Here is a 21,210-nt window from a genome sequence, read left to right on the forward strand (position 1 = left end):
CCACCGTGCTGCCGTAACTCAACCAGTTATATGTATATTTGCCTAGGACTTGGTGTGTTAGTATTTGAAAGTCATTGCCAAACATACTCTGAGCACTACACATTTTGCTGTATTTTTGCTTAAAATTATGTTAGCACGATACCTCATAAACCACTAGGCAGATTGTATTAAGACTGTCAAAATGTAATCATTGGATGCACAGCTAAAGCTCAGCAACATTTCCAGACAACCCAATTTAGCATGATCCCCTACTAGTTGACTTTAGCCAACACAAAAAAATGTTGTAACTCAGACATATTTACAAATATTGACCTAAATTAGGTAATAGTTGCATAGACAACTGCCTCAACACATGGTAAGCGCATTATTACATCTCACACTATTGCATGAGACCATGCATAATAGGCTTTAATAATTCATAGGTGTTTTAAAATTATTGCTGTATGTTAAGATAATGTATATTAAGTTTTATTATTGTAAATACCTGCAGATGTTTTGTTATTCATATTAATTTGTTAAATGCTACTAAAATGGAAAGGGATTTAAGAACGTATTCTATTGTTGCGTCATTATCATTTTGAAACCTGAATCGGAAATGGTCCTTGATGAGGCAACATGTCTGTTGTCACTATAACTTAATTTTCTAGTGAACGAGTCCCGTCAACCTTTTTGCAATGCTCTTGGGGCATATTTGAGTCACATGTGCTTATCTAAGACACATTCTGTCCAAACTATGTGTAATCTTAATGCTCCAGGCTTGTGCAAATGGGAGGAAACTCTGTGACAGTCTTGAACGGTATCACTGTTAGCGTGCTATCAGAGGACTTCCAACTCAACAGTTTGCTTCAGTTCAACTTGTAACAGTAAAACTGGATGTAAGAAGAACAATTCTTTCTAAGGTTCAATTAGTATTCTTTTTTTTTTTTTTATCTTTCTTTAGAAGTTGTTTATATACCATCATACAAAAAGGAAACATTGTTTAAACATTGAAATTTTATTTTGTTTAAAGCAGTAACATATATAAAACAGCTTAAAAGTAGACATAAACATTCAAATATGTCCATCAAATAAGTAATCCAGAAATAATTAATACTTAAAGCAAATAAATTATTAGAGGAAAACAGTAATACAGGGTTGACTTGAATGCTTCAAAGCAAAATCATGATAAAACCCAAATTTGTATTTGAATACCTCTAATATTTCTAAACACGATAATATATAACAGTCCATGAAATAAAATTATAAACAATGTATGAATTGAGAAACATTTGTTAATAGATTTATGATAATTATATGTAATAAAATTAACCCACAGCTTTTATTTGAAAAACTTTAGCACCAACAAACTCAGAGTCATTTATTCATATTTATGGCTTTGGTGTCAATTAACGGTCTGCCCATGGTGTTTTGTACTATAAACTAGCCTGAAATGCACCTCTTCAGAAAGTCAATGCAAACCACAAAACCGGTGATTAATTGACTTGTTACGGTTCATTTCAAGAGGCATATTTTGTCTAAAAGTACCTCTGAAAGAAAAATGTAAACTGTTACAGGCTGTTATCGAACAGATCTTGTTTGTTGTGTCATTACTGTTTGTGGTGTTGTACTGTTATTTGATGTATTTATTGTTTTAATCTTTGAATTAACGCAAATTCATTAACAGTTGTACACTTCCATTGCCTTCTGAACTTCCTTTGCTGTATCAATAATAATAAAAAAAATATTTGTTTAACATTTATTAGGTGCAACATTAGCTTTACACATATAAATAAAATAGGTTTTACATATACATTTTTTTAGAGGTAAGCTATACGAGGCTCATCTCTGGACCCAGATTTTTTTTTGACCTGTTGTATAGTTTTGCACGAGTGGACAGACCGACAACTATAAAAGAATTATGCTGCATGATGACTGAAGACTAGATGAGTCTGTACAGTCAAACTAACGTGTTTTTTTGCACATTTTCCAACAAAAATTCAACCCACACCCTCCAATTACAATATACATGTAGCTTGTGCCCCACTGGATCCTTTCCTTTTCATGAACAAATATAACACGACCATCCTATTAAATATTCTAAACACAATCAAATAATATCCCACTCTTAACAGGTGCAATTTGGTATAAATGTTTAAAGCATTGCTCATCTACAATGATTATAGTGAAGACTCGGCATTAATCTACTGAAAAAGTAAAATTCAACCTCTATAAGTTATAACTTTTGTTCCCCAACTAGCTGGCAAAAAAAAAAAAAAAATTTCAAGACTAGTTTGGTAATTTGCTAAAAAAATATATAACTAAGTAATTTTTTCCTCTGTGATGGATTTGCTACCTGTCTACCTGCAGCCCATCTCTCACACAGTGTCTTCTAGAGACAGGCACCGTCTTTTCTCAACCAGGAAAGAAATGAAGCAGAGTAAAGAAAATGGATGGATAGATGAATAATTCTTACTTGCATACTAACCAAGTATGACTTTTTCTTACCGACCTTGGTTAAATGTGTAAAGAAAGACAAATGTTGGCACTTTTGGACAAGTATTGATCCCTCCTTCCATCTTCTACTGCTTATTCGTGGTTGGGTGACAGAGGCAACAGGTCCAGGGGAGAAACTTAGCTCTCTCCCCAGTGACATGCTCTAGATATTCCTAGAACATCCCAAGACATTCAGTGGCCAGAGAGGACAAATAATTCCTCCAGTGAGATCAGAGTTTGCCTTATGGTCTCTTCCCAGTGGGACATGACAAAAAAAACAAAAAAAAAACAGAAGGAAGGCACTATGAGTCATCCTAATCACATGCCTGAATCACTTCAGCTCATGTATTTTGATACAGAGGAGCAGCAGCTCTTATACAAACTTCTCTTGAACGAGGGAGCTACTCGCCCTATCTTTAAGGCTGAACCTGGCTAATTTATGAAAAAAGCCCATTTCAACAGTTGTATTGTTCGTTTGGCCATGATCTACCTCATGATCAAAGGTGAAGGCCATAATGTAGATCAGTAAATTGAGAGCTTTGCTTTTTGTCTTAACTCTTTCTTCTCCAAGACAGATTGAGGCAATACTGAGCACAAGGCCTTGATCTATCCATGTCTCACTCATCTTACTATCTCTCATGAACAAGACTTCCAGATACTTGACTCCTCCACATGAGGCAGAGACTCATTCCCAACCCAGATAGAGCATTCTGCTTTTTTCTGGTAGTCACGTTTGGGCAGCTGTTGATTAAAGCTTCAAGTATTAATTGAGAAATTTAACTTAATATTTAAAGCCCCAAAAATTGCATTCAGAGTTGTTTTCTTTATGTCAGATGCATCAAACATAAGTTACAAGTTAAACAGGTAAAACATTATAAAAAAATAAAATCAGATTTACAAACTTATTTTGCTTGAATTCTTGCCCCAGTATCTTTTGTTTTGCCAGACTGTACATCCCATGCTTACTGATCATCTACAGTTTCTTTACTTGTTTCTACAACTGTTTCCAGTTTGACTTCTGTTCTAGATTGAACTTTCCTTGTCGCTGCTGGTGAGGGTCCTTCTTCTTCTTCATCTTCTACTTCCCAATCTAGATCAGCGGTGGCCTCTTGGTACTGTTGGTACTCAGACACCAGGTCGTTGAGGTTGTGCTCTGCCTCAGTGAACTCCATTTCATCCATACCTTCTCCTGTGTACCAGTGGAGGAAAGCCTTCCGTCTGAACATCACAGAAAACTGCTCACCCACTCGACGGAATATCTCCTGAATGGCTGTGTTGTTGCCAATAAACGTGGAAGCCATTCTCAAGCCTCGTGGGGGAATGTCACACACAGCAACCTTGACATTATGGGGGATCCAATCGACAAAGTAGTTGCTGTTTTTCTGCTGGATTGCAAGCATCTGCTCATCTACCTCTTTAGTGGACATTTTACCACGGAATATACCAGCTACAGTGAGATATCGACCTCGCCGGGGATCACATGCTGTCATCATGTTGCGGGCATCAAACATCTGCTGGGTTAATTCAGGCACAGTAAGAGCTCTGTATTGTTGGCTGCCCCGTGCTGTCAGAGGGGCGAAGCCTGGCATGAAAAAGTGGAGGCGAGGAAAGGGCACCATGTTCACAGCTAGCTTCCTCAAGTCAGCATTGAGCTGTCCTGGAAATCTCAGAGAGGTCGTGACCCCGCTCATGGTCAAGGAGACCAAGTGATTCAGGTCTCCGTATGTCGGTGTGGTCAGCTTTAATGTACGGAAACAAATGTCATACAGGGCCTCGTTGTCAATGCAGTAGGTCTCATCTGTGTTCTCCAGGAGCTGATGGACCGACAGTGTGGCATTGTAGGGCTCCACCACTGTGTCAGAGACTTTAGGAGATGGCATGATGCTGAAGCTATTCATGATTCGATCTGGGTATTCCTCTCGGATCTTATTGATGATAAGGGTGCCCATGCCAGAGCCTGTGCCACCTCCCAATGAGTGAACCATCTGGAAGCCTTGCAGGCAATCACAGCTTTCGCTCTCATTCCTCACCCTGTCAACAACCTGCTCAACCAACTCAGCTCCTTCTGTGTAGTGACCCTTTGCCCAGTTGTTTCCAGCTCCTGAGTTTCCTACGACACCAAAATTTCATGGATCATGAGTTCATCAACTATTGAACACAAAAGCTGTGCTACTGTTTCTGTTTTATATTTAATTTAAATGTTTAACACTTGCCATAACTAAAAAGCATTTTGGCCAACTTCTGTTATCTCTAAATGTGCTATATAAATACATTTAACATTGACATTCACAAACAGAATCAAAACATGTACCCCATACAAACAATTAAAACTAAAATTTCAATTAATATTGACCTCGTAAAGTTTCATTTTTTTTAATTTCCATATATAAAAAAAACGATAACAAAAACTCATTAAAGTTAATCACCACATGAATATATACTGCTTTTAAAAAATATTGATCTCACCATGAATGAAGTTGTCTGGTCTGAAAAGGGCGCCGATGCGGCTTCCTCTTACACTGTCCATGGTGCCGGGCTCCAGGTCCACAAGCAGGGCCCTGGGGACATATTTACCTCCTACAAACAGATTATCATTCAAGATAAACACATCTACTCTTTGAGTTTAAAAAAACAGTACAGTATATTTGTAATGTCAGGATATTTTTGGTTACTTCTTGTTCACACACCCCCGTGATAATGTTTTGTTTTCTATAGCTTTGGATTTTAGTGTTTAGTTCTGTTCTCTCCAGATCCGTGTTTTCCCCTGTGCCATGCCACATTCCTCCTCAGTGTTTTTCCAGTCAGCCTGCCACTCTCACCTGTGTTCAGTCAGGATTCTATTCCATTGCCTCCACTTTTGTATTTACCTCAGTTTCTATATATTCTGTCATTGTCTCATTACTCACGAGCAGTGCATTATGGGTTTCAATGCCACAAGTCTTGGTTCCCTTTGTGTTTCCCCAGAGTATCTGTGAGTTTGCTGATGTCAGTCCTTTTCTTTGTTGTTGTTATTAAATAAAGCTGTTTACTTTATTTTCAGGTCTATGTGTCTGCATGCATGCACATGTGAACTCACTTCTTTGTAAGAAAACCCACCAGAGAATGAATTTGTATCGGAAGCTCTGTGGTTTTAATGTTGATTCTACTTTTATGAGAATGTTTTATTGAGTCTCTTTTAACTTTTACCTTCATCTGTTGGTTTGGGCTTTTGACATGCAAATTCAGGAACAAACTCGGGGATTGTCAGGATGTGCAGCAAAACTGCTGGCATAGCCCTACAGAACCTCACTGACCTACACAAGGAGAGGTCAGTGAACAAGGCCAGGCTGATTCTGGCAGATCCTGATCACCCACTCCATGGTGAGTTCAGGTTGCTTCCATCTGGACACAGGTGCTTTCAGCCCAGATGTAGGATGAACAGACTGAAAAGCTCATTCATCTCTGTAGCGATCAGGCTTCTCAATGAACAGTGCTGATTTCTGCACTGTTATTTTAACATCTCAATGTCTTGATGTTTTGTTTGCCTACTGACTGCGAAACAAATTGCCCCTTGGGGAGAATAAAGATTCATGAACTTGAACTTGAACTGCATACCTTGTTCCAAATCATCCTGCGACTGTTACAATTAAATGAGTTAGAAATGGTGATAATGCAAATAAAACTTGTCTGGTACCATGTGCCTCATTGAAGTAGACGTTGATCCTCTCCAGTTGGAGGTTGCTGTCGCCTTCATAGATGCCTGTTGCATCAATTCCATGTTCTTCACTTATTACTTCCCAAAACTATAAAAGAAAAAAGATTATCATGGCATAAACACAACTTGCTTGAATGCGCTGCTTAAGCTGAATTTGAGTTAAGGGTTTTAACATATAAAATGAAAAAGAAAACAAAATGCACTTGAAATAACTGGCTTTAAGTGTGGTTATGCTTTATCATCTTGCTGTTCCTTTCTCTTGTTTTGTGTTAACCACGATAAAAAATTTAAAAAAAGTCCCACCCATGCCAGTCTTGCTTTGGTTCTTATCTTTTTCCTGAACACTTCACAGGAAACACCCTGTGTCACTCACAATGAGTGACAAGGAAAACAAAAACAATTCTGCATCTCATTGAAACAGGCTAAATAAATTCACAATTCCATTTAATAAATGAGTTAATTCACAGTTTTTTCCTAAAATGAAAAAAAAAAATGTTTGCAGAAGATAATGATTTTTTTAAATTATGTTTCATGCATTTTAAATATTTGACAAGTAAGAATAATTTTGTTTTATTACCTTTGAGCCAATCTGGTTGCCACATTGTCCAATTTGCAGATGTACAATTTCTCGCATGGTGATCAGGCTGCAGTCTGCAGAACAGCTGAGGGTCTGAGATAGTCCTTGCTGCTCTCACCAGTCTTATATATGAGCCCAGTAATGATGTCATCAGTGAGGTAAAGGAGTCACACCATTTTAAAATGTGCCAACAACCCATAATTCATCACAAAAACACTGAGTATGTGCAGAAGCATCGATCCACCTCCATTTCTTTATGGTTTTGCTTTTAAAAAGCCAAATTTTACATCTTTGTAAGTCTGGAAAAATAGTCTTTGGACTTTCTGAAAGTGAAAAAAGAAAATTATCTTCTCAAAATAGCTGATTTTGTGTACTCATCATTAGACCACACCTTTCATATAAATGTTACTTGAAACTAATGTAAATCCTTAAAGTTTAAACAAGACTTTAAAATCTAATTGAATAGTTGTACACATAGTGCACAACGTATCACTGAACCAGTTTTAAACCGTCTTTAAGCACCTTACAGCATCCTTCCACAATAAAGCCCATCATTTGTTGTTTCTTTGGGTTCATCTTTTCACATAATAACATATCTTTTCCACCAACAACGTTATTTCCAAAGAGCTATTAGGTAAAAGAAAAGAGGCAATAACAATTATTTTAGAAGTGATGAAATACTCTTTGCTATATCCTAATTCATGCTCAGTAATCCAGAAAATCCAACAAAGTTAAGCCAGGTCCTCTGGATGGTTTCTTTTTGTTGAAATGTTTCGGCTTTAATCCAAATAAAAGACTTCATCAGTCCAAGGAGCCACAACAGACTCAGTTTTATAAATAGCATCACCAGTTTGATGGTGCTCCGATGGTTTTTCCCCCACCGACTCATTTGAGTCATGATTATGGCCAAAGTGAAAATATCCTAATATCCAATATGTGGATTATTAGCATGAATCAGGATGTTTTGAACCACTTTGGCCATGACTGCCTCAGACGAGTTGGCGAGGGAGAGCGTGGACTCCAGAAACCATCAGAGCACCATCAAACTGGTTGATCCACTATGTGAAGGTGCTTTTAAGACTGAGTTTGTTGTGGCTCCTTGGACTGATGAAGTCTTTTGGATGAAAGACGAAACATTTCAATTAAACAAAAACCATTCAGAGGACCTGACTTAACTTTGTTGGATCTCTGCTATTTATAACACATTCCCCTGATAATGTCCTTAATAGGTGAATTAACTGCAGCTGTAGAAGAAAAGGTTTTTGCCTGTTTATTAGCAAGGTTATTAAACTGGTTTCATAAAAGGTCACCGTGAGCTACAAGTTGAGCAGACTCAAATAGATTTTCCATTCCTCTGAGTCGGACAATCTTCAGACATTACACACAAAATGATTTGTAGACAGATTTTATAACCAGAAATTAAACTTTTCTCTATAGTAATTAGAGTTTGTGTTTAAGGTGATAAAAGGGTCAGAGTTTTATTTTTTATTTATTTAATTTATTCATTTCATTTCATTAAAACCATAACAACTCAAAAATAATGAAAAAAAAAATGTATACAGTCAAAATAAAATGAAAGGCAGCAGAAGAAGAATGAATCTTATGATATCTGCCCCTTTTTTACCCTTACTGTCTTGTTACCAAACAAAAACAAAAAGCAAGACGTGCAACAACTTCAGTGATTTAAAAACAAGATCAACTAAAGAACAACATCTCAAACAATAACTTTAGTGCATTCAATTTGGAGTTTTTTGTATTCTGTCAAATAACTCTCCTTTAACATTCTCTTAAATATATGTTGAGATCTGGCATTTTTAAATGTATCGTCCAGACCATTCCATAATCCTATCCCCTGGATTACAGAGGATCGTTCTTTTAAACTAGTGCTAAAATAAGGCTTCACAAACATTTCTATCCCTTTAAGAAAATAAACACTCTCCCTTTTAATAAAATGTACTTGAATATTGACGGGCAATATGATTTTATGAGCCCTATACATAATCTGCAAAATGCTGTAATTGACCAAATCATAGAATTTCAATATCTGGAGTTGACAAAACAATACATTTGATGGATGTCTTAATTTTTGTCTGGTGATAATTCGTACTGCTCTTTTCTGTAAAATAAAAAGTGGGTTTGTAATTGTTTTACACGCTTTACCCCAGACTTCGATACAGTATTTTAAATGAGGAGCAATTAGTGCATTATACAACATAAATAGTGCTTTTTCATTAAATAACTCCCTTACTTTGTACAGAATTGCTATCGATTTTGCTACTTTTGTTCTTAAGTTATTTATATGAGATTTCCATGTCAATTTTTCATCAATAATAACACCCAAGAACTTCACCTCATTAACTCTAAGAATCTCAATTCCTTCTACCATAAATGGAGCATCAACTTTTCTTTTACTATTACTGAATATCATATAATATGTTTTATCTAGATTTAATGATAATTTATTAAGATGAAACCAATTTTGAATTTTCACAAATTCTATTTGTGTCATTTTCAGCGTTTGTTCTATATCTTTACCCTGACAAAAAAAAAGTTGTATCATCTGCAAATAAAATACATCTAAAAAGACCTGACACATTTACTAAGTCGTTTACATATAAATTAAATAACTTAGGTCCAAGTACTGAACCCTGGGGCACTCCACACGTGATATTACAAAACTCAGATCTTCTGTCATGTAGTTGAACAAACTGTTTCCTTCCTTCTAAATAACTATTTACCCATTTTAATGCTGGCCCTCTAATACCATATCTATACAACTTCTCAAGAAGAATTCCGTGGTCTATAGTATCGAAGGCCTTCCTTAAATCAACATAAATACTAATACAACACTTTTTTTGGTCAATAGCAGTTGTTATTTGTTCCATAAATTCAATGAGTGCCATTGATGTAGAATTGTTTGGTCTAAATCCATATTGACTATTACTTAGTATATTCTGTTTATCAACAAATCGATCCAATCTGATAACAAATAGCTTCTCCAAAATCTTCGAAAATTGTGGCAATAATGATATCGGTCTATAATTATTAAACACATGTTTCTCCCCATTTTTAAAAAGTGGAATTACTTTGGCTATTTTCATATTGTTTGGAAATATTCCTGTTGAGAATGACAGATTACATATATATACAAACGGCTCAATAACATAATTAATTATTTTTTTTACAATCATCATATCCATGTCTATACAATCTTTTGATCTTTTGTCTTCCATATTTTTACAATATTCAGTATTTCTTCTTTGTTGGTTCCTTCAAGAAAGATACTGTTGGTACAACTTGTAACTGTAGAATTCACATTTGTTTCCACTTTTGGTATTTTGTTTGCAAGACTTTGGCCAACATTTACGAAATAATGGTTAAACTCATTTACAATTTCATATTGATCATGGATCTCATTACCATCCTTTACAAAGTATTGTGGAACACTTGGTTTAGTTTCATGATTTTTCAGAACACTATTCATTATTCGCCATGTTGCCCTCATATTACCATTACTTTTGTCTAATAAATTACTATAATATTCCTTCTTTTGTTTTCTTATTATCCATACCAACTTATTTTTATACTTCTTGTATCTTTCTTCTGCTTCTTTTGTTTTTAGTTTTAGGAAGCATGCATACAAGTGGTTCTTTTTTTTACAAGCGTTTTTTAACCCTTTAGTCAGTTTTGAGAGATGCTCCCATCTAGAGGACAAATGCAGCTATGGCAGGATAAAAGGTTTTGGTTTATTTATTTGTTTGTTTTTGAAATCTCCACTTAGTTGTACTTAAAACCCGAAAAGGCCTGTGAAGTCAAGGCAGGTTGTTTCAGACACAGTTTGATTCCTGAGATGTTTGATATCATGCTTCAGGCACGGGCAGCACAGTGGCGCAGTCGGTATAGAGCTGTGACACTCAGCAGTTCAAATCCCAGCTGGGGGTCCTTTTTTTTTTCATTCAACCTTTATTTAGACAGGTAGATCCCATTGAGCCTCGAACCCCTTTCTGGGTGGAGTTTGCTTGTTTCTCTCCGTGCATGCGTGGGATTTCTCCGGGTACTCCGGTTTCCTCCCACAGACCAAACACATGCATGTTAGGCTGATTGGTAACTCTAAATTGTCCCTAAGTGTGAGTGAGAGAGTGAATGGTTGTTTGTCTCGTTTGTCTCTATGTGGCCCTGTGATGGACTTGCGACCCGTCCAGGGTGTACCCCGCCCCTCGCACAGTGATTGCTGGACATGGGCACCAGCGACCCCCGTGACCCAAAATGGAATAAACGGGTAAAGAAAATGGATGGATGGATGGATGGATGTGTCTTTCAGCTGCTCCCTTCTTCAGGGGTCGCCACAGTGAACTAAGTCGCACGAAGACTTGATAATTGTTTTGATGCCACATGCCCTTCCTGACACAACCACAGACCATGGAGCTACCACAGCCCTCTGTGTGGAGCAGAGAGTTGCCATCTAGCATACCCAGGGGAGCAGATGCTGGGGGTTAGGGGCCTTGCTCAAGGGCCCAGATTGGGGGGAAATGAGGGTGGAGGCAGTTGTGGGTGTTTCACCTTTCCAAACCACATTTTGACATTGTCGGTACAGGGAGTTGAACCAGCAACCTACTGATCACAGGCCCACCTTCTCTAGCCTCTGTGCCACCACTCCCCAAAAAATATAGAGTGTAAAAACAAAAGCAGTCTAGAGGTGTCAAAACTCCAGGCCTCAAGGGCCGAAGTCCTGCAACTTTTAGATGTGTCTCTGATGCCACAGCTGAATCACATGACTGAATTAGCTTCTCAGTGCAGTCAAGTTCTCCAAAGTCCTGCTAATGACCTCCTTATTTGATTCAGCTCTGTGGCATCAGAGACACATCTAAAAGTTGCAGGACTCCAGCCCTCGAGGCCTGGAGTTTGACACCTGTGATATATGCTAAATGAACGCCAAACAGTACGCTAAAAGATCTAAGTACGGTAAACACTAATAATGTAAAACAATATGGCGTAACAGCAGCAGCCCAAAGTCTGTGTGAACAGATGGGTACGAATGAACACAGCAGCATGAAATAATCAGCAGCAGGAAATCAGCAGCACAGATAAGTCACATATCACCAATTAAAGTGGCATTACAGTGATTATATTTTACTTTTTTCTCAGTGTAGATGAACATATGCTGTAGATATATTCATAAATTAAACGGATTCTTTCATTTTTCTGGACTGTATAATGACGTGCATTGAATTATTAAAAACGTAACGTGAGACGTTAATTTTCTTTGACCCATCAAATGAATGCGTCATTTATTTACAGAATCAAAGTTTAACATCACACATTTACATTAATTTGGCAAAATATGAAAATAACAACATGGCTAATTTTGCAAGCTGTACAATTTGATTAACCATACGGCGATGGTTGAAAACTCAAGCTTCACCACAGACATTTCTGGAAATATCTGGAATGATTTCTAGCAGGATAGAAGAATTTTAAAGATGGAAAGATGAAGTTTAAGTTGAGAGAAAAAGATGGATGAGGGAAATGTGTGTCGGCATCAGAACGGCACTCTCCGGTGAGTTCCCAGCTTCTTCCCCGGTACACTTAGGTGATATAAATCAACTCTTTTACCTGGAGATGTCGTCTCCACTGGTACGGAGTTCCATTTAACGCACCCTTTCAGCGTCTCCGTAGGAACAGCTGTGAATCGTCCGAAGTAGCGACGGTATTCCATCCGACACAGGTTCACCTCTCGGTGGACTCACAGGAGTGGAGTCCGTCAGAGTTCCACTCAGAGGTGGAAGATGTCATAATCCCCAAGACTCGAAGAGCTCTGGATCATGCTGGACTTCTGTTCTCCCAAACGACTGGAGCTGCAAACTCTCCACCCGACTCGACTGAAGCCGGAGCCTGAAGCGACTGGTTTGAACTAGGAAGTACCGACATTTAAAGGGCTCTATTTCCGGTTCATTTGGGAGTTTCCTGATTGGTCGTTTCGACCAGACAGGGGTGTGTTTTTGTGACGTAAGAGGTCACTAGGAGTCAGAAAAACAGCAAGAATGTTATGGAACAGATTGAAAATGTTTTTCAGACAGACGAGAGGAATATTTAGACGAGTTGGGGGAAAACAGGTGCCAGCCTCTATATTTACGTCTGAGAGGATTTAAAAACATGACAGTTCGTTCCAACAACTTGTTTTGCGTTTGACTCCAACCTTGGACCAGCTTACACTTGCTCATTCAAAGACAGAAAATCAGAAAATGCATAATTACTCTGTAACAGACCTCAACATGATTTCTACTTTGCATGAGGATTAAAATCATTATTAGTGTTTCACAGTTGAATTAAAAATGATTAGTTCACTGCAACATCTAAAAATGGTTTGAACTAAAAACACTTTGATTATCAAACATTTGTAAAATAGTAATGATAATAGAAAATAGTGTTCTTTCACTTGATCAGTTCAAGAAAGAAAGTCTCAGAATGGGTCAACCTGTATTTCTGGATTCAAATCAATGAAATGACAGTTTCTGTCCCATAAGGTCCTTAAGGTCAGGATTTGACCTCAGGCTTAGTTCACTACAACAGTGATAATTCTGGTTAGAGATTCATGAGTCTAACAGCGGGCAGCACGGTGGCGCAACTGGTAGAGCTGCTGCCTCTCAGCGAGCAGGTCCCTGGTTCAAACCCCGGTCCAGGGGCCCTCTGGGTGGAGTTTGCATGTTCTCTCCGTGCATGCGTGGGTTTTCTCCGGGTACTCCGGTTTCCTCCCACAGACCAAAAACATGCATGTTAGGCTGATTGGTAACTCTAAATTGTCCCTAGGTGTGAGTGAAAGTGTGAATGGTTGTTTGTCTCGTTTGTCTCCATGTGTCCCTGTGATGGACTTGCGACCCGTCCAGGGTGTACCCCGCCCCTCGCACAGTGATTGCTGGACATGGGCACCAGCGACCCCCGTGACCCAAAATGGAATAAACGGGTAAAGATAATGGATGGATGGATGGAGTCTAACAGCTTCAGGTTAGAAGCTGTTTGCTGCCTGAGGGAAGTGGGGCAAAAAGTGTGTGTGCTGGGTGTGTCTATAGATCCCTAGGGTGTCCACCGCCTCTCGCACAGTGATGGCTGGACATGGGCACCGGTGACCCCCGCGACCCGCAAAGGAAGAAGCAGGTAAAGATAATGGATGGATGCTTTACGCTCATCTGCCTCAATTGCTTTTTATTTTGTTTGTTTTGGTTTTTTGTGCTTTTCTTCTTCTTTTTTCGGCTTTTCCCTCTTCAGGGGTCTCCACAGAGAGACATCCTCCTCCATCTCACTCTGTCCTCTGCATTGTCCTCACTCCAACTACCTCCATGTTCTCTCAAACTGTATCCATATATCTCCTCTTTGTCTTTTTCATGGCTGCATTTCTAACATCCTTCTACCAGTATACCCACTGTCCCTCCTCTGGACATGTCCAAACTGCCTCAGTCTGGCCTCTCTAACTTTATCTCCCAGTTGTTCAACCTGTGCTGTACCTCTGATGATCTCATTCCTAATCTTATCCATCCTTGTCACCCTTAAGGAGAACCTCAACATCTTCATTTCTGCCTCTTCCAGTTCTTCTGTCTTTTGAGGCTTTTAAGAGCTGCTTATTTCATACAAAGACCTGTACTGGGAGAACAACAACAACAAAAAAATAACTTTTAAAATCTCTGAAATGCCTAAAAAACAATAAAGACATACATTTTAAAAGTATAAAATATCACGTACTGGTATTTTTCTGTCAAATCAAGCTTTTCATTGTCAAGACAAATCAGATGGACAAGGAAGAGATGTATTACTTTTGCATCCACCCAAGTTGTTACCAACAAGCTTTATGTAAAACAATCATTTTGTCGTACGTGTTAATAATAAAACTATGAGAAACTTTATCCAGCCCCTGCCCGTGAGGCGAACCAACAAACAAAACACACAGAACACCGAACCTGGAGAAGATGAGCAGAATTCATCTTGTTGTTCAGTCTGTGCTTGTAACACTTCAAGAGGTTTGTCATTTGTGTGTTTGTCTTTTCATGTGAGGGGAAGTGCGATCAAAATTCAGCCTCAGCCATCATGCAGGGAAAATAAAAATATTCAGTTTTTTTTTTTTTGTAGAAAGCATAAGGTGATGCTAATTGCAGTGAACATGTGCTAAATTAACAGAGACTTTATGAGTTACTAAATATATAGGCAAAACTCAAATGAACCAGATTATATTTACAAAATAAAACAAAGTTAACTGAGTGTAAAGAAAAGAGGCAAAAATTGATCATTAAAATCCAAAACAGTTTGGAAATGAAAGCAATAATAATAATAAAAAAAGATTTCTGCTCATTTGTGATAAAGCACAACAACATGAGCAAACGAAGAAGTTATTTAAATTCAAAAAAGTTCAAGAAAATAAGTACAAAAAGTTATTTAAAGCCCAACATGATCATAGTTGGGTTTAAAATACACAGACTAGCTGAATAGAACAATTTAATAATGATTTATTTTAAGTGTGCGCACAATATATAAAGTTTATCTCACTAAATATTCAAAATCTATTTGCACTTGAGTGTGAGGACGTGTGACAAAAGGACCTGCAGTATTTCAGATGATCCATTTATCCAGTTAAAAGTCTCAGTGGGATTATAAACATCTTCTTCACAAGAGACCTGGATTATTCATGCAGACAGAATTGACAGGTGTATTTAAAATTGAGTCTTTGTAATGTATATGTATTTTAGTTGTCAGTTATAATTAAAAACTTTTGTTTTTACTTTATGCACTATTATAACAAATGATAATTTACCATAAAATGGCTAGAAGAAGAAGAAGAATAAATGAGTTCCTAATCTGAGGACATGAAGTTTGTAACAAACTGCCGAAGAGAGGGAATGTGTGTGTTTCAGTCTAACTATCATTTACCAAGAGCCAAGACTTGTCCAGATATTCTCATCATAAGTGAAAGAAGACAACGAGACATCTTCTGAATAATTCTCAGACTTAATTTTGGTGAAGAAAATAAGATTGTCAGAGTCTTGAGTCATTCCTCTTTTCTATTTCTCTTGTTTTAATGGAAGAATCTTGTCAGGGGTTTTGATCAGTCTCCAGAGTTTGAAAGTCTTTTAAAACTCCGTGGTATTTTAAATGATTTGTCAGTATGATTTTTATTTGTATGTTATCATTAGCTTTTTGTTGCTTCTTTTCTCGCTTTGTTTAGTTTTATTCTGGTTATTTGTGTTGTGTTGCATGAAAAGGGCTTTATAATTAAAGTTTGATTGATTGATGGATTGATAAAAAAGTGGGTTTTTTTTTTGTTGTTTGTTTGTTTGTTTTGTTTTTGGGGTGGGGGTGGTGAAATCTCAAATCATGAATTCTTTAAAGTTGATTTCTGTGTTATATTTTTAAATTTCATTTTTAAATTATGACAAAATTGTATTCAAAGCCAGAATCAGATTAGTTAACATACGTGTTTATTTATTGATACTTAATTGTAGTTATATATCTGTTGAATAGGGTGTAACAACATTTGAAGCTTAAAGCACAAAAATATTTTACTTGAACTCGTTTTTTAATACAATATAAAACATATTTTAGGGCCTTTTTTCTGTTAGTGTTTGTCTCGTGAAAAACATTTGATGGTATTCACTCTCTACCTGTGTGCGGATATTTCCTGATCATTTAATCAATAAACTTTAAAAGTTAGTGATTAAGACTTTTTTGTGTGTGTTGCTAATCATTTTTGCTTCAAAGAGGGCGCCGCTCTCCTTCTGTTCCTCAGCTTCTTGACGCTCCGGGCAGTCACGTGACCCAACCCTTCTTTATCCGCATGCGTCAAGCGGCTGCGGGACGGAAATGAGAAGCACAAGGAATTCTATTTCAAAATAAAAGCTCAAAACTTAGGTTGGTAATTTTTCATTACCTGAATTTGTCTATTTTTCGTGAATTTGACGCAATAAGCAGTCGCAGTGTTGATCTTGTGTAGTTTTATTCACACATGCATTAGAAAACTTTATATGTAAATGTAGGTAAAGTGAAAATTTCCATCAGCAACAATAAACAAAATTATAAAAAGGAAACAAACAAAAAAATCTGCTTGTTGGGCAATTTCTGTAATCAATGAATAATAAGTGGAGGACACAGACTTAAAATAATTTAAGCACAACATAAATACCATTTCATAAAACAAACAAACAAACAAAAAGTAATCTTTGGGCCGGCATATTTTTAAACCCACATTTTAAACCCTCCAGGATGTTTTACTTGTGGCTGAAATGAGTCAGTGCTCTAAATGACTGCTGATCAGAAGTATGTGGCCTTTCTGCAGCTGGAAGCTGTAAAACTGTGGAGTGTAATCAAAGTTGCTGTTTTTTTTCTTGCGAATGAGCTCAAATATTAATGTCAATCTGTGTCTCACTGCGTAGGAAAATCTCTGAAGTCGTTAGAAGGATTCCAACTTCCAAGTTTGCATTGATTTTTCAGGAAACTTGTAAAGATTATTAATCTATAACATACCCCAGGTTCGCTTTTGAGCGTAATAGTGAAAACTTGGGTAATTAACTGGTAATAGGAAATACATTTAAATGTTTTGTCAGTGTTATAGTTATGTATATTTTGTAACACATCTTTAGATTGTTAGTATAAATACGTGTGCTCCCCATAAATGTACCAGATTTTATGGTTAAACCTGGCAGTGTCTGAATTTACATTAACATAAGCAAGAATCCATACATGAATATCAACAAAAACTGCAAAGTAAAAGTAAAATGTGGGGAAAACCCCACCTACATATATAATAAAATTAATAGTGGCCACAGCTTTGATGTTTTCTTAGAAATTGTTTAAAGTGTACCTCAACTAATAAAGTTTGTATCCTCTCCTTAGACTAACAACACAGACTGACCAGATGATGAAGATGATGTTTGGCCTTTCACCGTCCCCTCCTGTGAAGGGGCATTTCTGTACCACTTCCAACTTCGTTTGATGAAATGATTTAAAGGAGGTGGAATAAATCCACATACAATTTTAAAAATTAAAAAAACACATATACGTCAAATATAATCTTTGAAACTCAACTTTTTTCAGGGTGATGACAGCAATGAAACTAGATGGTTTTTTTTCTGTCAGTCTTTTATAGTTTTCCAAAAACAAACAAACAAAAAAAAAATCATGATTCAGTTAGAAAAAGCAGGTCCAATTTAAGTTTACTTTATTCCCATTTAACTAGTCAGATTCCCATTAAAATCCAATTCAATCCTTTAAAAATTAAATTACAAAACAAGTTCATTTAATTATAGAGTTCCAGTTAGTAAAAAAAAAAGTTGTTTGTGTGAGTAATTGTAATGTTATAAACTATTTTTGTACAATTTTGGTTGTTTTTATGACGTTTGTGTCCGACTTACTTTATAGTGAAATAACAACATATATGAATTTCTTTACACTTTGATGAAACTTGTTCAATTATTTTTTTTACTGTAATAAATTGCTTTCATTTTTAAACTTGTTCACATTTTTTGTTGCAACTTTTCTACTAATTAGTTTATTTTTTTATGGTCATTTTTTAGTTCCTTATTTTATTATTATATTTTTTTTAGGAGGAAGCAGCTAATTACAAATGTTTTTGTAACACTGTAACACACATTTTAACATGACACTATGCTTCATATGTATGTGAATGTTTCTGTTCAGTGCCCTGAGACAACTTCTGTTGTGACTTGACGCTATATAAATAAACTGAATTTAAATGACAATAAACTTATTATATTCTGTATCACTATAGACATCTTTGATCACAGTAGTTTTAATATACATTGTTGTTTTCCCTCTTTTTGTGGTATTTATTACACCACAAAAAAGGTCATGCCATATGGACAAGTTTATTTAATTAAATGCACTGTTGTCGTTATTTGCCTTTATTGTGAAAGTCCAAACCGGAAAAGGCGCTGATTGTCATGGACAACTTGCCAACGGTTCTTCATTCCCAGGGTTCTGTGAGAGGCGTTTGCCCCACCCCACCTCTTCGGCTCTTTCTAACTCAAAGTGCAATTCTTTGAGGAAAAAAAAAAAAGGAAAAGAAAAGGAGGGCAAAAATAATTCAAAGAAATTCAGCGAAGAAGCGGCTCTCACTCAGACGAGCGGTTAACGGGAGCAGCCGCGGCCCATCGGCGCCGGAAAGAAGTGTCCCTCCGCTGGATGAGTGATTGAAACACCGCGGTATGTTCATGCATCATGCACATGTAACCACACTCTGCCGCCATACGGGTTCAAAGGGAATACAAGGAGCTGACAGCGGACCGTGCTCGCGCCCAACAGGGGGGAATAACGGAGGATTCCCCCGACTATCACCTGGAGATTACGTTGCGGTGAAGGACGTCCAGCTGCCGGAAAGCCGCCGCCTCTGCTCGGCCGGAGGAGGGCTCGGATGTGAGGAGGAATAAGAGGAGAAAAGGACGGAGAAGCGGAGGCCCCTCTTTATTTTTGTGTCTCGTCAAACCCTCTTTAAAAAGCAGGCATCTTTTTAACCAACGTTCATTTTGACACCGACTAAACACAGGAGGCTGCTGACAGCCAAGGCTAAAAATGTGAGGGAGCCCCGGTGCAGCCTGGTGAATCGTCTTTTTTTTTTTTTTTTAAATGTACTCACCTGTAATCTATTGTGTTTGTCATTTTTTTAAACAGGCATTTAAAAACATTCAGTCTATTTAAAGGACTGTCGAGTGGGGAGGGAAACGGACTGAATGGCAGCGCGAGACTGCCGAAGACGGGCTCCGGAGGAGACATTTTCTGAAAGAATCTAACGTGGAGGCGTGAAAAGATCTGATTCTCCATCATTGTTCGGTTTTTAAAACGTCTCGCAGGGAATCGGGACGTTCATTCATGTGCACGCAGGAGCTGGAAATTGCCCATTCACGCGCAAATCAGTGTTGATGACTTCATTGCGGATTTACAGTAAAAAAAAAAAAAAAAGGACGGGACGCAAGCTATAGCCACATCCTGCACACCGTCTACTACCTGACACCTGGTTCATCTGGATACATACATGTCACCCAGTTTGAGCCAGGTGTTCCACTGGTGGGCCAGTTCAGGAACTTACTGATTGATTTCCACCCCCCTCCCATCTTACTCTCATCCACCAACCCCTCCACACCCCCTGCTTGAACCTATCAGTGTTTTTTTTTGTTTTTTTTTGTGGGGGGGTAAGATGGGCTGTCTTGGGAACAGTAAGACTGAAGACCAGAGAAATGAGGAGAAGGCACAGAGAGAGGCCAACAAAAAGATAGAGAAGCAGCTCCAAAAAGACAAGCAGATATACCGGGCCACACACCGGCTGCTCCTGTTAGGTAGGTGTTTGTTTTCTGGTTTATCTTTTAATACATGAACGTGTTCTGCTTTTTTTTTTTAAACGTTGTTTTAACAAAATGTAACAGCCGTTATTCCAGAGGAAAATGCTTCACAACCACTTCCTCAGAGAAGTGTCAACCAATGCTGCACCACTTGTGTGTCCTGACACTGGCTTCACTGGGAAGCTCAGGCCAGTTCAGGGCTCATCCTGGAGGATGATTGCAGGACCGGTGAGAGTCTGGAGAACAGACACCACCGGCTGTGTGAAGCAGGGGCGATTCTAGAATCTGACCTTCAGGGGTGCTTAGCCCCCCAGTGCTGACAATGGCTCTTGGCTTGAACAACGTGGCATCAGAAGTATCCATAATGTTGAAAATTTTGAAGAAAGTAGATGCCATTTCCTGCATTCTGGTGTATTTTAACCGGTTGTTAAACATCTACGTTTACCTCCATCAGTAAACACTTTATTCATTAATTATTTTAGAGAGCTCGGCGCAAGAAGAAGTAGCGCTAAGCTAGCGGCGGGCAATACAGACACGCTAGCTAAGATGCTACAGACGTAGCACTCTGCTTTACATTACACAACCTAATAAACGCTTTGTATAAAATCAGTTTAGAAACAAAGACTAAACTTGTGCAACCAGAAGTTGCGACATATATTTACATTTAAAAACGCACAAAACAAAGCACAACTAGCTTTAAGCATTAACCTTTAATTTAAATATTAAGCATATTGTACAATGTAGTTATGACAAAATGGAGGATTTACCTTTGTACAGATGAACATGGGGTACTTCCTGTATATCACTGTTGTATTCAGCTGCTTATGAGGTCGGCCGCAGGGCTTTATCCATCTTACATTTTTCCAGACTCATATTGGAAATGGCATAAACTGTATTCCACCCTCTAAAGCAGGGTTATTCAACTAAACTGCTCAGGGGGCCACAGCTCAGGGGCCGGACATCCAACAATTAAAATCATTATAATGTAAATGCAACAATAAACAGAACCCAAACCCAGAACTGCCTTAAATAAATAAATGAATAGGGGTGCTGAGTTAAAATTTAGGCGTGCTTGAGCACCCTCAAAAAGAGGCTAAAATCGCCGCTAAGGGCAGCACACTCGGGCTCCATGCAGA

General features: G+C 37.8%; 2 protein-coding genes across 9 annotated transcripts in view; one reads left to right on the forward strand and one right to left on the reverse strand.

Annotated features, from left to right (window-relative positions):
• Positions 1-3,398: 3,398 nt before the first annotated feature.
• Positions 3,399-6,839, reverse strand: tubb1 (tubulin, beta 1 class VI). Of its 8 annotated transcripts, none has more exons than XM_037679443.1 (5): positions 6,744-6,800; positions 6,146-6,254; positions 4,939-5,049; positions 4,513-4,582; positions 3,399-3,654 (listed from the first exon to the last, which is right to left on the reverse strand). In XM_037679443.1, exons 1-5 carry the CDS (start codon positions 6,798-6,800, stop codon positions 3,435-3,437), a joined length of 567 nt encoding a protein of 188 aa, XP_037535371.1. In that variant the 3' UTR covers positions 3,399-3,434. The 8 variants fall into 8 exon arrangements, with proteins under 8 accessions (XP_037535371.1, XP_037535370.1, XP_037535368.1 ...); XM_037679442.1 differs by having other exon boundaries at positions 3,399-3,731; positions 4,455-4,582; XM_037679440.1 differs by having other exon boundaries at positions 3,399-3,764; positions 4,266-4,582.
• An 11,860-nt stretch (positions 6,840-18,699) lies between these two features.
• The window catches only part of LOC119411849 (guanine nucleotide-binding protein G(s) subunit alpha), a 32,367-nt gene continuing 29,856 nt past the window's right edge, over positions 18,700-21,210 (forward strand). Inside the window, exons 1-2 of the mRNA XM_037678799.1 lie at positions 18,700-19,312; positions 19,410-20,071. Coding sequence (XP_037534727.1) covers positions 19,933-20,071 — 139 coding nt within the window. The 5' untranslated portion in view covers positions 18,700-19,312; positions 19,410-19,932. The remainder of the gene's footprint in view (positions 19,313-19,409; positions 20,072-21,210) is intronic.

This window comes from Nematolebias whitei, chromosome 7 (assembly GCF_014905685.2).
Source record: "Nematolebias whitei isolate Nwh7 chromosome 7, NemWhi1, whole genome shotgun sequence".
NCBI classification, from domain to species: domain Eukaryota; kingdom Metazoa; phylum Chordata; class Actinopteri; order Cyprinodontiformes; family Rivulidae; genus Nematolebias; species Nematolebias whitei.